Source organism: Cimex lectularius, unplaced genomic scaffold (assembly GCF_000648675.2).
Source record: "Cimex lectularius strain Harlan isolate CLEC.00 unplaced genomic scaffold, Clec_2.1 scaffold283, whole genome shotgun sequence".
Classification (NCBI taxonomy): Eukaryota; Metazoa; Arthropoda; class Insecta; order Hemiptera; family Cimicidae; genus Cimex; species Cimex lectularius.
Window position 1 is genome coordinate 281,843 of NW_019394189.1, and position 12,354 is coordinate 294,196.

The window sequence follows — 12,354 nt, forward strand, 5'->3', positions numbered from 1 at the left end:
CTAGTTGGGTCTGACCCCTCATCCATGACAGATAAGGGTTGTTGGACTTGAGCAATATGCATGAGTAATTATTATTTTTTAATTGGCCCAATTAGTTTTTTTTTTTGGGGGGGGGGCTGAAATGCTTTGCTAGTTGATAGTTATTATATTTAGTTACCAAAAAACATTTTGTTACTAAAAATGGTTAAATCAATCATCTTGCATACAACATATATCAATGGGTTTAAAAGAAATTGCTTTCCTCTTATTAAACATATTTTTATATATAATTAATATAATAGAAAATTACATAGCTCCATTTATTATAAATAAACCAAAAAATATTAGGACACTGTTTTATGAAAAAATATTTAGTATTTTACAGTATGTTGTTAATCTTTAACTGATATATATATATAATAGCAATAATTATTTTTTATGATCAAATACAAACCATTTTTAAGATAAATTATTCATTTAAATGCAATCACTAATTCTTAAGGCATTGAATGACATTCGATCAAAATACTGCTTTAATAAAATTTAAAAAATTACAACTTTTGTATAATTAACTATAAAGTTAAATGTCATTAAATTGCACTTTAATTTTATGGAAAAAATGTACAATCTGAAATATTAAAATACACAATGCTTCACAGCTTCTAAAATTTAAGTTAGCTTCATCATTACATAACTAGGAATTTTTCATGAAATATGTCTGCACTTTACAACATAAATTGTTTAACAAAAGCGGTGATAACAAAAAATGGCTTTTTATTTGGTAAAATAACAATTAGTTCAAAAAGAAAAGAAAAACAATAACAATATTAATAAAAATGGTAATCAAAAAGGCAGTCTCACAGTACCTGGAAGTCTGTATTTTAAATCAAATACGATGAAACAGTTTTGGGCAAACAGGATTGAATTTTTTTTACTTTTGCCTTTTGTTGACAAAAGGAAATAATTTGATTTAATTATAATCATGATTTTATAAAAAATTATAATTTTTGTTATGTTAAAAACAACAATTTTTACATTTTGATGTAGGGTAGATACAACTTTACTTTATTTGCCCAATAACCAGTGACTTATTGAAATAAAATGTAACACCGAATTCTTTCAAATTAAACATAAAATTAAGCTTCCGCTGAAAGGCTTAATATTTTAGCCAGATTCAACAAATGTATTCAACTGTTTATTTTTTAAGCCCCTCAATTTAAGCTTTTTTTATTTCTGTCGGGCAATGAATTTTATAAGGCAAGCCATGGTTGCTGTTAATTGGCTTTAATGTGCTTTTTTTGGTTTTTAAATAAAATATAATTTGTGCATTTAATTGGCATTAACAAAAATTGAACATACTAAAAGAATAGAAGAGCAGATCATGAAAATTAAGTATTAATTACCAATTTTACTTTGCGTTACAACACCATCACCTCATTATTTATGCAAGTAAATCACTCAAAAATGGTAACAACTCCTATCCAGGAATAAACTGCCCTGGGGCTAAATTAAACATAAATCTTTGCATGTTTGAAAAATGTATCTAAATAACGACACCCAAAATTTAAAAAAGTAGGGTGTTCACCATTTTTTCGTTTTGCATAAGTCCTCTAGTTGCTACTGCAGTTTTTTTAACATAGGAAAATTTGGGTTTTCAGCACACTTTATTTCAAACGTTTTGTTGGAAGCCATTAAATTGGATGAAGTCAATCTTCTTTCGATAAATCATTAGGCTCTTGTTGACTTGTCTCTTCTTCTTCATCATCAGAATAACTTGTGGGTTCCTGGCCTGGTTTTAGCAGTTTACCAACACACTCATATCGTTCTAAAAAAAAAATCTGTCATCTCTTGAATCTATGGGTAAATAAAATTTAAAAAATAAATAAAAACCTGTAAATTGTGTCTCCCACTCCCTAATTGAATCCATTTCCATTGAACCTAAATCACTAAGGTCATCATATTCTTCACTGTTACCTTTAACTGAAAATGTGGCAAGGCCTCTTGATGCATCACATCCGGCAAATTCAGCATAAGTACCACCTGAAAATTCAACTCAAAATGAAACATCTGCCAAAAGAAATTAACTTATTACATTTTTTCTGAAACTATATTTAAACAATTATATTTTCTGGAAGAATAGCTAAACTGAAAATTGTAAATGTTTTCTTTGTGTTTCAAATAATTAAACGAATCTCAAATTCATGTTGAAAACAAGGTTGTTAGGTGTTTTAACTGAAAAGCAAATACAAATTATTTGCACTCCTTGAATTTATTGATTTTTCTGTGATAAAATTGCAGATAATTTTCTTTTGTTATCTCATAAATTCTAATTTAGAATTAAATAACTACATAAACAAAATCTATTATGTAAATGGTTATAATCAAAATTTTTATTTGAACATGTTGTCTACAACTGTCTAATTTCAACAAGTGTTCTAAAAAGTTTAAGAGCAAACGTAGAAATAAGATAAATTATTAATGATCAAAATTAATAACTAGTGATGAAAATAAGCTAACAAAAGTTAAGTATGCTTGATTTTCAGCCTTTCAAATTTACTTTATATAAAAAAGTAATTTCTGTCAAACAGGAGGGCTTAACGTCAACTACCTGTTGGGAGGTGTCTTGGATGAGTGGGTTAAACCACTTTACAGTATGTTTTTTATACCATTATCAGTCAAAAAAGCCATAGGCACAGCTGGGATTCGAACCCAGAACCACATGGCGAATAAGAGGCCTGACCACTTGGTCACCGTGGCCCCCAAAATTTGAATGGAATGTTTCACATGAAAATAAGAAACTTTTAATTTGGACAAGCTAAATAATATTGGTTTATAATAGGATGTTGAGACTGGTTAAACTTAAATTTAATTAAACACGATTGAGTTAACTCAGCCTGTCATGAGGGTGCAGAATTAGAAAAATATAGGATTATGCTAAATTTTACTGAAAATGAATGGGGCAAAAAATTAAACAATTGACTTCAAGTTTAGTTAACAGAAACTTTATTCTTATTTAAATAATGTCAATTATTAATTAATATGAGACTGATCTTAATAACTATTATTACATGCCAACTCTTGTTTCAATGAATACTGTACTGTCGATAATTAGATAACTTATATATCAATCATTTATAAAATGATATACACTTAAATTTAACAATTATTCTTTCATTCAAACTACCAATATTAAGAACAATGACGAATTTTAATAATAGTAATTTTCAAGCGTTCTACCCTTCAAGCTTATACAATAACAACCGAAGACCTTGAATTATAATGGATCAATAAAATAAAACTTTAACAATTCACATGTTTATAGGTTACCTGCATAATTATCAATTAATAGCTGTAGGTAACATTGAAATTGCAAATTAGTAATAAATTGTTTAAAATTAAACAAATGGCTTTTAATTTAAGAAAAAAGTTGTGCAGACAATGGTTTTCTTAAACTTTAATTTAATGCTATAATAATGTAGAAGGGCACATGTCTGCAGTATTTCTTTCACATTACCAAATTTATAGTAAATCAAATCAACATAGGGTCAAAAAATTCCAAAAGCAAAGCACTGCAAGAATGACCAACAGAACAGCTCAAGGGCATTATTGTACCTTGTTAGTTGCAAATTACTAATTTTTTGTTTGAGCTGATGATGGGTGTTGGGTCTGTGAGTCAGTGAACACATTGTGTCTGTCTTCATTACAACAAGCCTGTGCATGAAGACACCATATAAGTGGATCAGCATGAATTTTTTATTTGCTAGTTTAATTTTTTGCTATGACCAAGAATTTTGTATTTAGTTTTAAAATAGTTGTAATTAGTTTAAAATAAAATAAGATTTAGTCATCATTTTCCCTACTAAACTTATGCATATAAATAAATACTGAACCAAAGATTGTCTTGGAACTGCCTAAATTCCCTGAAAAAAAAACCCTGGGATCTTCAACTAGCATAACACTAAAAAAAAGAACAGCATATAGGCCCAAATTCAGTTATTGGCATAAACAGTAGCCACATTAAAAAAGAACGAAACAGGAATGTTGGGAGAAAAAACCAAGCATGAGGCAAGCAAACTGTACTCACAAAAACAACCAAATGGAAGAAAGAGAAAATCCTAAATGGAAAGGAACCAAAAACTCTAACTGACATATTTGCAGGACTCGCTCAAGTCAAATATCACCTTAAAAATATAGAACCATCAACAAATGACCAGGATGGACTATGTGTAGAAGAAAAAAAAATGACAAGAGATATCCTATAGTTAGGAAAGGCTATTTATTGTACCAGGGAAAGCCATTCTTGAGCCATACAGATGTAGGTATCACACCCCAGAGAAGAAATCTCTACAACATAAAAGAAACAAAAATCTTCCAAAGGAGCAGAGATTACAATAGATGAAAGTTTAAGTGCTAAAAGGAGAAATCCCTAAGACTCCAAATGAGGAAGGTATAAAAATACTGTGCAATTATTTTCATGTTTAATTAAAATGAGTGTGATACTCATTATTCATTAGCATGCGTAATACAGTTCAAATAAATAAACACACGTCCTCGTATAAATACACTCATTCTTGGCTATTGAATTTTATTTTATTTTTACAATATAATTACAATGTCCTTTATAAAAATGTACGATGTGAGATAAATCTTTTTTTACACAATAAATGACAAAGACTGTCAATCTAATTTCAAGCTGGCAATAACGAAAATAAATAAAAGTGAAATAAAAGAAACTGCTTAATCCTTGTAAACAAAACAAGTAGAGGATCGAGATAATTTATTCACTCATTTTTAAAATCCCATTCTGCAAAAGTATCAATCAAGTATTTTATGTTGTTTGAGAAGTGTATTGTTTAAGAAAGTTTTAAGTTAGTGAAGGAAGTTAGAATGAACAGGCTTTTGAAATATTAATAAAACATCTCTGTGAAGATTGTGATGACTTATTCGTCTCTTTTGGTTTTTTCTTTTTTAATCTGGAGTCCATCCAAAATGGTTTTGCACTATACTACCTGTGACAATCCTCCAAATAAAAGTAAAAAACTTACAACACTAGCACAATCGATGCCAATGGAAATTTAAAAAAACAAAGAAGTAAAATGTAAGTATTGACTGATTATGATCCTTTAAATCTAAGGGCTAATAGTTATATCTTTTATAGTGAAATGAAGTCTTTATTTTAGTTAACAATTAAAAAATAGAGTATCAAATGTAATCTGGCTACAACTCTATGAAAATAACAAAAGAGCGCTGAAAAATATGTTTACTAAGTACTTAAAAACTTGGATCCAATTGAAATCACAGTTGTTTGCTATGGTAAGTTTTTATATTTTGTGTGGTGATTAGTGACCGTTAATCAATAATTATTCAGAAATCGTGAGATGCGGTCTGGTGTGATGTAGGTTTCAGAAAAAATTTTCTTTATCGTGCCAACATTTCGATCTTCATTGAGATCATCTTCAGGGCCAGGATTTACAAACATTATTTACATTTAACAAATACATGTAGGATGTGGAAAAAAGTGAATTTATACAATGCAAAATATATTTTTTTATATTCAATCAAAGTATTTCTACTCATGTATAAAGAAATAAAGATCTAATACGATAAAGAAAATGTTTTTCTGTATCACACCAGACCTCATCTCACGATTTCTGAATAATTTTTATATTTTGTTGAAGTTGTGAGAAGAGGTCAAGAATGCGGTAGTTTACAAAAACACCTTTTTTCATTATTTGTTTTTGCTGACCTTTATTCGGGTCAATTTCAGGGCATAAAGTGTCATGTGGTATTCGATTTTTTTATATTACAGAAATGGGCAGCATTATCCATACTATTTAATGTACTCAAGTCACTAATTAAGTATCGTAATGCTTATAATTTTTTGTTATAAGGGAATTAAGAACAAACTTGATTAGAGAGAAGCAATACAATTAACTGTACTAGCAAAAGGAATGAGTTATTTGCTGAAAACAAGAATAATACAATTACTGTAAACAAGAAAGTACTATAAATAGTCTAGAAGTATCGTAATGCTTATAATTTTTTATTATAAGGGAATTAAGAACAAACTTGATTAGAGAGAAGCAATACAATTAATTGTACTAGCAAAAGGAATGAGTTTTTTGCTGAAAACAAGAATAATACAATTACTGTAAACAACAAAGTACTATAAATAGTCTAGCTTGGATTGAATTGAAGACAAAAATAAAATCTAAATAATACTAATAATAATCAAAAATAAAATAAAATAAAATCATCAATGATAACAAGAGGAATGTGTCAATTGTAGAAAATAGGAACAAATAAAAACAGGAAATAATGCTTAAAAAAACTGTTAAATTAGAACAAAAAACCTACTAGGCTTGCATTAAAGACTGAACCAAGAACAACAAATCTGAGCAACATGTGCAAATTTATTATTGTCATACCATACATACACAACCATTTAACGTTAAATTAAATAAAATACCACTTGTGACGCTAGCTTTTTCATCTCTACCTTACATAAAAAGCATAAATAATTAAAATTAAATAAAACGTTTTTATGTGACAATTGGTGAAAATAAGAACACTAAAAAAAGGAAGGAAATAATGTGAATAAGTTATGTTAAATAAGTTTTAAAAACCAACTTGCTCGGTTGATTTTAAGTCAAACTTTTATTGTTAAGATGAAATGGCACATGTTTAACATTTGCCTTTTTATGTCTAATTTATGTATGTTCAGTAACAGTATAAACAAACTGTATAACAATAACAGTTTAAACATGAGTAACAAAAAAAGAAATTTAAAGCTGAAATGAAAGTTTATAGCAAGTCGTTCTGTAACGCTAATTGCTTTTATGAATTTTCGTTTTACGACTTTTGTATCTTAATGGTATATAAGGAGGGCAATTTTAGAAGCAAGCTTCTCAATATCGGCAGGACATTAAAACATTAGATAACTGTGCTGTTTCCTCAATACTGAGTTCACACATTAATCGACTATAAGCACCGACTTTTTCCCTGTCTTATAATCCACTCTAGGACTCACATAGAACGTTTTCTACTCTAGGATAATTACACAAGCTGCAATTTTGCATTTCAACTGCTGTGTGCAGATGGAAAGAGACAGGTGGACACAAAAATCTATTTTGAACATAAACGGATAATACGTTTATTACAAATTTTGCATTTCGGAAACTATTGAGTACAAATACATGACATAAATTTCTGTCAGTATGTATCAAAGCGATTTTGTGTTTGACATTCAACATTTCCGGAAATGTAAACATACCTTAATAGTCGTGCATACATAGGTGTAATGTAATAAGCCTCGTTGAAAACTAGCTGTTAATCAGACTATTAATAAAATGCAAAAAAAGTACATTGTAATGTTTGTATGTGTTCTTTTGAAATAACTAAATGTGTCTAGTAGATTATTGAATTTAGTTGTTTGTATTGCCATTATTTGTGAAATTTTATTTAGGATGATGGCTGAAGACGACACTGAACACGTACGAAAATGAATTAGAGCAAGGCAGGAGAAAGGTACGTTGTCAGCTAGAGACAGAGTAAAAACAATGTATAATACATTAGAGAAGCTCATTTAGATTCGGTTCGGTAAGCGAAGAATATCAAATTAAGTTAAAAATGATTCGCCGCTTTTCAACCAAGGGCGTGTTCGATAAACATAAAAAACTTGAAGAAATAATGTCTAAATATTTACCTGGTCCGTAAAACCTTTTGGCCGTGGATACGTCGAAAACTTTTCCGTTGACGGCGACGAGAATCCTGCCGTCAGGGCCGGTGCCGTCGAATTTCTTCAGTTCCTTCAGAGTGTAGTCCTTCCTTTTGAGGCTGGGGAGCCGGGGCTCGACTTGCTCCTTCACGACGTACTGTTGCTGGCCCCTGAAGATCTTGTAGACGAGGACGGTTATGACGGCGACCAGGATCAAGTTCAGCGGGCTTGTAAATATTTCTGACAGTACGCTCACGAAGAATCCGCTTTCTTGTCCGCTCTTCCCTTCGCCATTAGCCATTTTTACGTTAAAAAAAAAGAAGAGGAAAACAAATAAATTTAAAAAAGAAAAGCTGCACTGTAGGACAACTCCTCGATAACCCTGAGACTCCTGGGGCGCGGGTTAACTGCAAACGCCGACTAGTTTCCGAAATTCCGATCTTTTTCTTTCCTACGATGAGTCTTCCTTCCTCCTGTACTTTCCCCGATTATTTTCCTCCCGTCATTCAATGCTTTTACTACGAAGCTACTCTTTCGTCAGTGTTACCAGCGAAGATCCGTCCTGCGGGAATTTCCCTTTTCCCTCCTCCAACTTGCGCCGATTGACTCTCCGTTAACAAAGTTTCTATTTGCAACACAAAGTCCCCCACGAGAAAAAAAAAATTAAACAATTATGATGTAACCATGAAAACATACAGTTGTTGTGTAATTTTTTTTTTAAATAAAACCATTTGAGCAAATGGTAATCATTACGAAAATTATTTATTCTGAAAAAACCAAGCCACATTTGTCAAAAAAAGAAAAAAAAATGCCTCTAAATAACAAAGATTTACACATTTTAACAAATTACATTCTAATAGTAATCATATTGTCTACAAAGACTTAAAATATATCAAAACAGATTTTTAAAAAAATAGAAGCATTTTATTATAAACATATATTTATTTAATAATATTAGAATTGCTAAGAATGTATTTATCAAATAATGACAAAGCAATTAATTTATGCACTTTAGTGAAAGAAAAATCCGCCCAGTATAACATCCAAGAATAGTGGAGTGATTTAAAAAATAAATAAAAATAAAACTACTTATATTCCAAACTTTAAACTTTATTATAGAATACATCAAAATGGATTTTAATCAATAGGTGAAAGCAAAAATCACCCGATATAACATAAGAAGATAGTGATTTTTTTTTAAATATAAAACTTCTTTCTTATCTTTAGTTTGAATTTTATTCTAAAGCGCATCAAAATGGATTTTTAATCAATAGTGAAAACATAAAATCACCTGGTATAACATCAGAAAATAGTGATTTTTTTTTTTTTTTTGTTAATAAAACGCCTTTTTATCTTTAGTTTGAATTTTATTCTAAACCACATCAAAACGGATTATTAATAAATAGTTAAAGCATAAAATCCACCCAGTACAATGTTAGAAAATAGTTATATTTTTACCAATAAAATTTCTTCCATTCTAAATTTAGTTACAACTTTTTTTTATGTAAGTTTTGGTTGAAATGAAAAAGTGTCATGAGCAGGATTCAAACCCATGACCTTCGGCTCAATATGCCACTGCTCTAACCACTTGCTTGAGCTATCATGACTTCATGTGACAGAAGTCACGACTAAGTGGATAGAGCAGCGGCGTATTGAGCCGAAGGTCGTGGATTCGAATCCCGTTGTGACACTAACTTTTTAATTTCAACCAAATCTTTACATAAAAAATGTTAATTAATTGAAAGAAGTGATTTGGTCAATCAATAAATATAATGGATTTAGTTACTTTATTGTAGAATACATCATAATAGATTTTTAATAAGTATAAGTACATAAAATCCACCAGTCCACTCGCTATAATATCAGAAAGTATTGATTTTCTTTAAATAAAACTTATCTTTTTAACTTTAATGTGAACTTTATTGTAAAGTACATCAAAATGGATTTTTAATAAAAGCATAAAATCCACCTAGTATAACATCCAAAAAGAGTGATTTAACAAAAATAAAACTTCTTACATTCCAAAACTTTAGTTAAACTAGAATACATCAAAATGGATTTTTAATCAATAGTGAAAGCATAAAATCACCTGATAAAACATCAGAAAACGGTGATTTTTTTTTTTTTCAATAAAATATGCCTTCTTAGCTTTAGTTGTTAACCTGTGCCCTTCTCCATATGTGATATTTACCGGTGGTTCTAAGAGTGCTTAAGGTGTGGGATGCGCTTGGTACGATGTCCAGACAAAAGAGAATGGAAAATACAAACTGAATAAAGAACTATCTTCTCAGCAGAACTAATCAGAACTTGAACGGCACTGGAAGTCATATTAGGAGGAAATTTGAGGGAAAAGAAAGTGTCTATCCTGATGGATTGAAGGAGCTCGATAGAGTATTAAAAATTTCAGCTTACTGTCAGGTTGCTCCTATATGGTGTCCAAAATTATGGAACTCAGCCATAGGCTAAATAAAATTGCAAGTTGAATGCACCTTCTGTTGGATACGGAGCCATGGAGGAGTCCAAGGCAATGGAGCTTGTGAAAAAGGGCAAAATACAGAATCCCCCAATCCAGTTGAGGAGTTCAAAGGCAGTTTGAAAAAGGAAGTATATGACACGTGAAACAAGCAACTAGACTCCTACTCCACTTGTAAATTTTACTGGGATATAAATAAACCCAACAATCGGGTCATGGTACTTAATATCTAAAAAGTGCACTACAATAAAGAGAATCAGGCCTAACAATGGAATAAATGAAACATATTTGAAGAAAATAGGGCAAAGATGGAGTGACCTATGTTTAGTATGCGAAACCTGGAACATCCCATAATGAAATACAAACAGTATTATAATGAAAGAACAAAGATGTTGGACAGGCTGTACAAAATTGGAAAGCTGATCAAGCCATTTAATTATAAATCCGTACTTCAATTAAATGATTTGGGAGAGTGTAATGCAGTTTTGGATTTTCCAAGGACTATGGACTTAAAAATTTGATCAAAAAGGAAAACAGTTTGTCTCTGAGCCAATTGCCAAAGAAGTAAAGGCAAAAAAAAAACTAGTTTGAATTTTATTGTAAAGTATATCAAAACAGATTTTTAATAAATAGTTAACGTATTTCTCTAAATCCACCCAGTATAATGTCAGAAAATAGTGATATTTTTCCAAATAAAATTTCCTACATTCTAAACTTTATTGTAGAATTATTGTTACATTCTAAACTTTATTGTTACAACTTTATTGTAGAATACATCATAATGGATTTTTAATAAATAGTTAAGCATAAAATCCACCAAATCCACCTGGTATAACATCCAAAAAGAGAGTTTTTTTTAATTAAATTAAAATTTTAACAAATAGTTTAACATAAAATCCACCAAATCCACCCGGTACAACATCCAAAAAGAGTGATTGTTAAAAAAAATGTTTTTCTCTAAATTTTAGTTTCAACTTTATTGTAAAATGCATCAAAATGGTTTTTTATGAAATAGTTAAAGCTACTATTAGAAAAGAAATCACCCGGCATAACATCAGGAAATGTGTTTTGTGAAAATAAATTTGTTTACCCTTCTAAACTAACTAGTCTGTGACTTGTATCATCATAACAAAAAATTCTATAAGATGTCAGTCAAACAGAAACAGGAGGTGAATGGAAAACCTAAGTAATCCGTAAATATTTCTTTATTTTCTTTTGGTCTCATTGGTCGATCCTCAGAAGCCAATATGAGTCTCCATACAATGGACAATTTGACATTAAAATTATGGGCATAGTGACTCTATTTAAGCCGGTGATACATTGTTTTTCCTATGGTATGTCCAAAAATGCACCTTCCTGAATAATAATTATGACGAAATGATTAAATTAGACACTTTAGTGAAAGTAAAATACACCTAATTTAACAGTGCCATGTTTGTTATTTTATACACTATTTGGAAAAATTCTTCCAAGTATTTCCATACAAAACAGTGATTTCTGAAAAATATTTTTTAAACATTTATTATTGTTTTTTAATTATGTAAGCATGTGCATGATGCACACAGGTCGTAACACAAAGAAGTATAATTATTTGTATATTTTATTACGAGGGTATTTCAACTACAAGGTTATATAAACCCTCGGGGTGCCATGTCATTTTTGAAAAAAAAAAGTCCATTTGTAAGTATGTCAGATTTGAATTCACTGGCCCTGAATTCGAAATCGCGACCTTTACTTTACAGTGATAAGTTGCCATGTCAACGCCTTAACCAGTATGGCCACCGACACCACTGAAGTATCATCTTTAATCGATCTACCTGCCTTTTAAAAATGAAATTTCCAATTTTTCTCATTTCTCTCATTTATAAAATTTCTCATTTTTAATCAAATTTATACTGTACAAACTGTTCTTTTTAAGTTTCAATAAAGACTGTTAAGAGGGTGGAAAAAATCAAATTATTAGCATTTCATTAGTCTCTGTGCATTCTTGGATCACCTTTACTTGTTGCATGTACCTGTTTCATTAATTTAGCACTTCAGTAGTTGGGTCTGTGTGTTTTTTCTTGCACCCTTTTTGCAGGGGCTGGATAAAATGGAGATGTAATTGCTCGAGATTGTAAAATTCTGAGAAGCTTCCATCAGGCATATAGCAAGAGTAGATCAATGATTGTAGGAACTATAAATT

At 30.2% G+C, this 12,354-nt stretch overlaps 1 protein-coding gene and 1 long non-coding RNA gene across 3 annotated transcripts; one reads left to right on the forward strand and one right to left on the reverse strand.

Moving 5' to 3' along the window:
• Window positions 1-816: 816 nt before the first annotated feature.
• LOC106669108 (membrane-associated progesterone receptor component 1-like) lies at window positions 817-8,434 on the reverse strand. The gene is made up of 3 exons (XM_014398389.2): window positions 7,685-8,434; window positions 1,870-2,019; window positions 817-1,804 (listed from the first exon to the last, which is right to left on the reverse strand). Exons 1-3 carry the CDS (start codon window positions 7,995-7,997, stop codon window positions 1,686-1,688), a joined length of 582 nt encoding a protein of 193 aa, XP_014253875.1. The 5' UTR covers window positions 7,998-8,434; the 3' UTR covers window positions 817-1,685.
• On the forward strand, window positions 3,754-7,761 carry LOC106669112. Of its 2 annotated transcripts, none has more exons than XR_001340873.2 (3): window positions 3,754-5,077; window positions 5,138-5,292; window positions 7,445-7,761. It is a non-coding gene; the product is annotated as an uncharacterized LOC106669112 (long non-coding RNA). The 2 variants fall into 2 exon arrangements; XR_002910901.1 differs by having other exon boundaries at window positions 5,138-5,279; window positions 7,445-7,678.
• Window positions 8,435-12,354: the final 3,920 nt, after the last annotated feature.

Excerpts from the sequence above, each read along its gene's own strand:
- LOC106669108 (XM_014398389.2), bottom strand. The coding sequence starts at position 7,997 with ATGGCTAATGGCGAAGGGAAGAGCGGACAAGAAAGCGGATTCTTCGTG. Across the intron at positions 2,020-7,684 it reads CAAAAGGTTTTACGGACCAG|GTGGTACTTATGCTGAATTT; the intron begins GTAAATATTTAG and ends TTGAATTTTCAG. Across the intron at positions 1,805-1,869 it reads GTGGGAGACACAATTTACAG|AACGATATGAGTGTGTTGGT; the intron begins GTTTTTATTTAT and ends TTTTTTTTTTAG.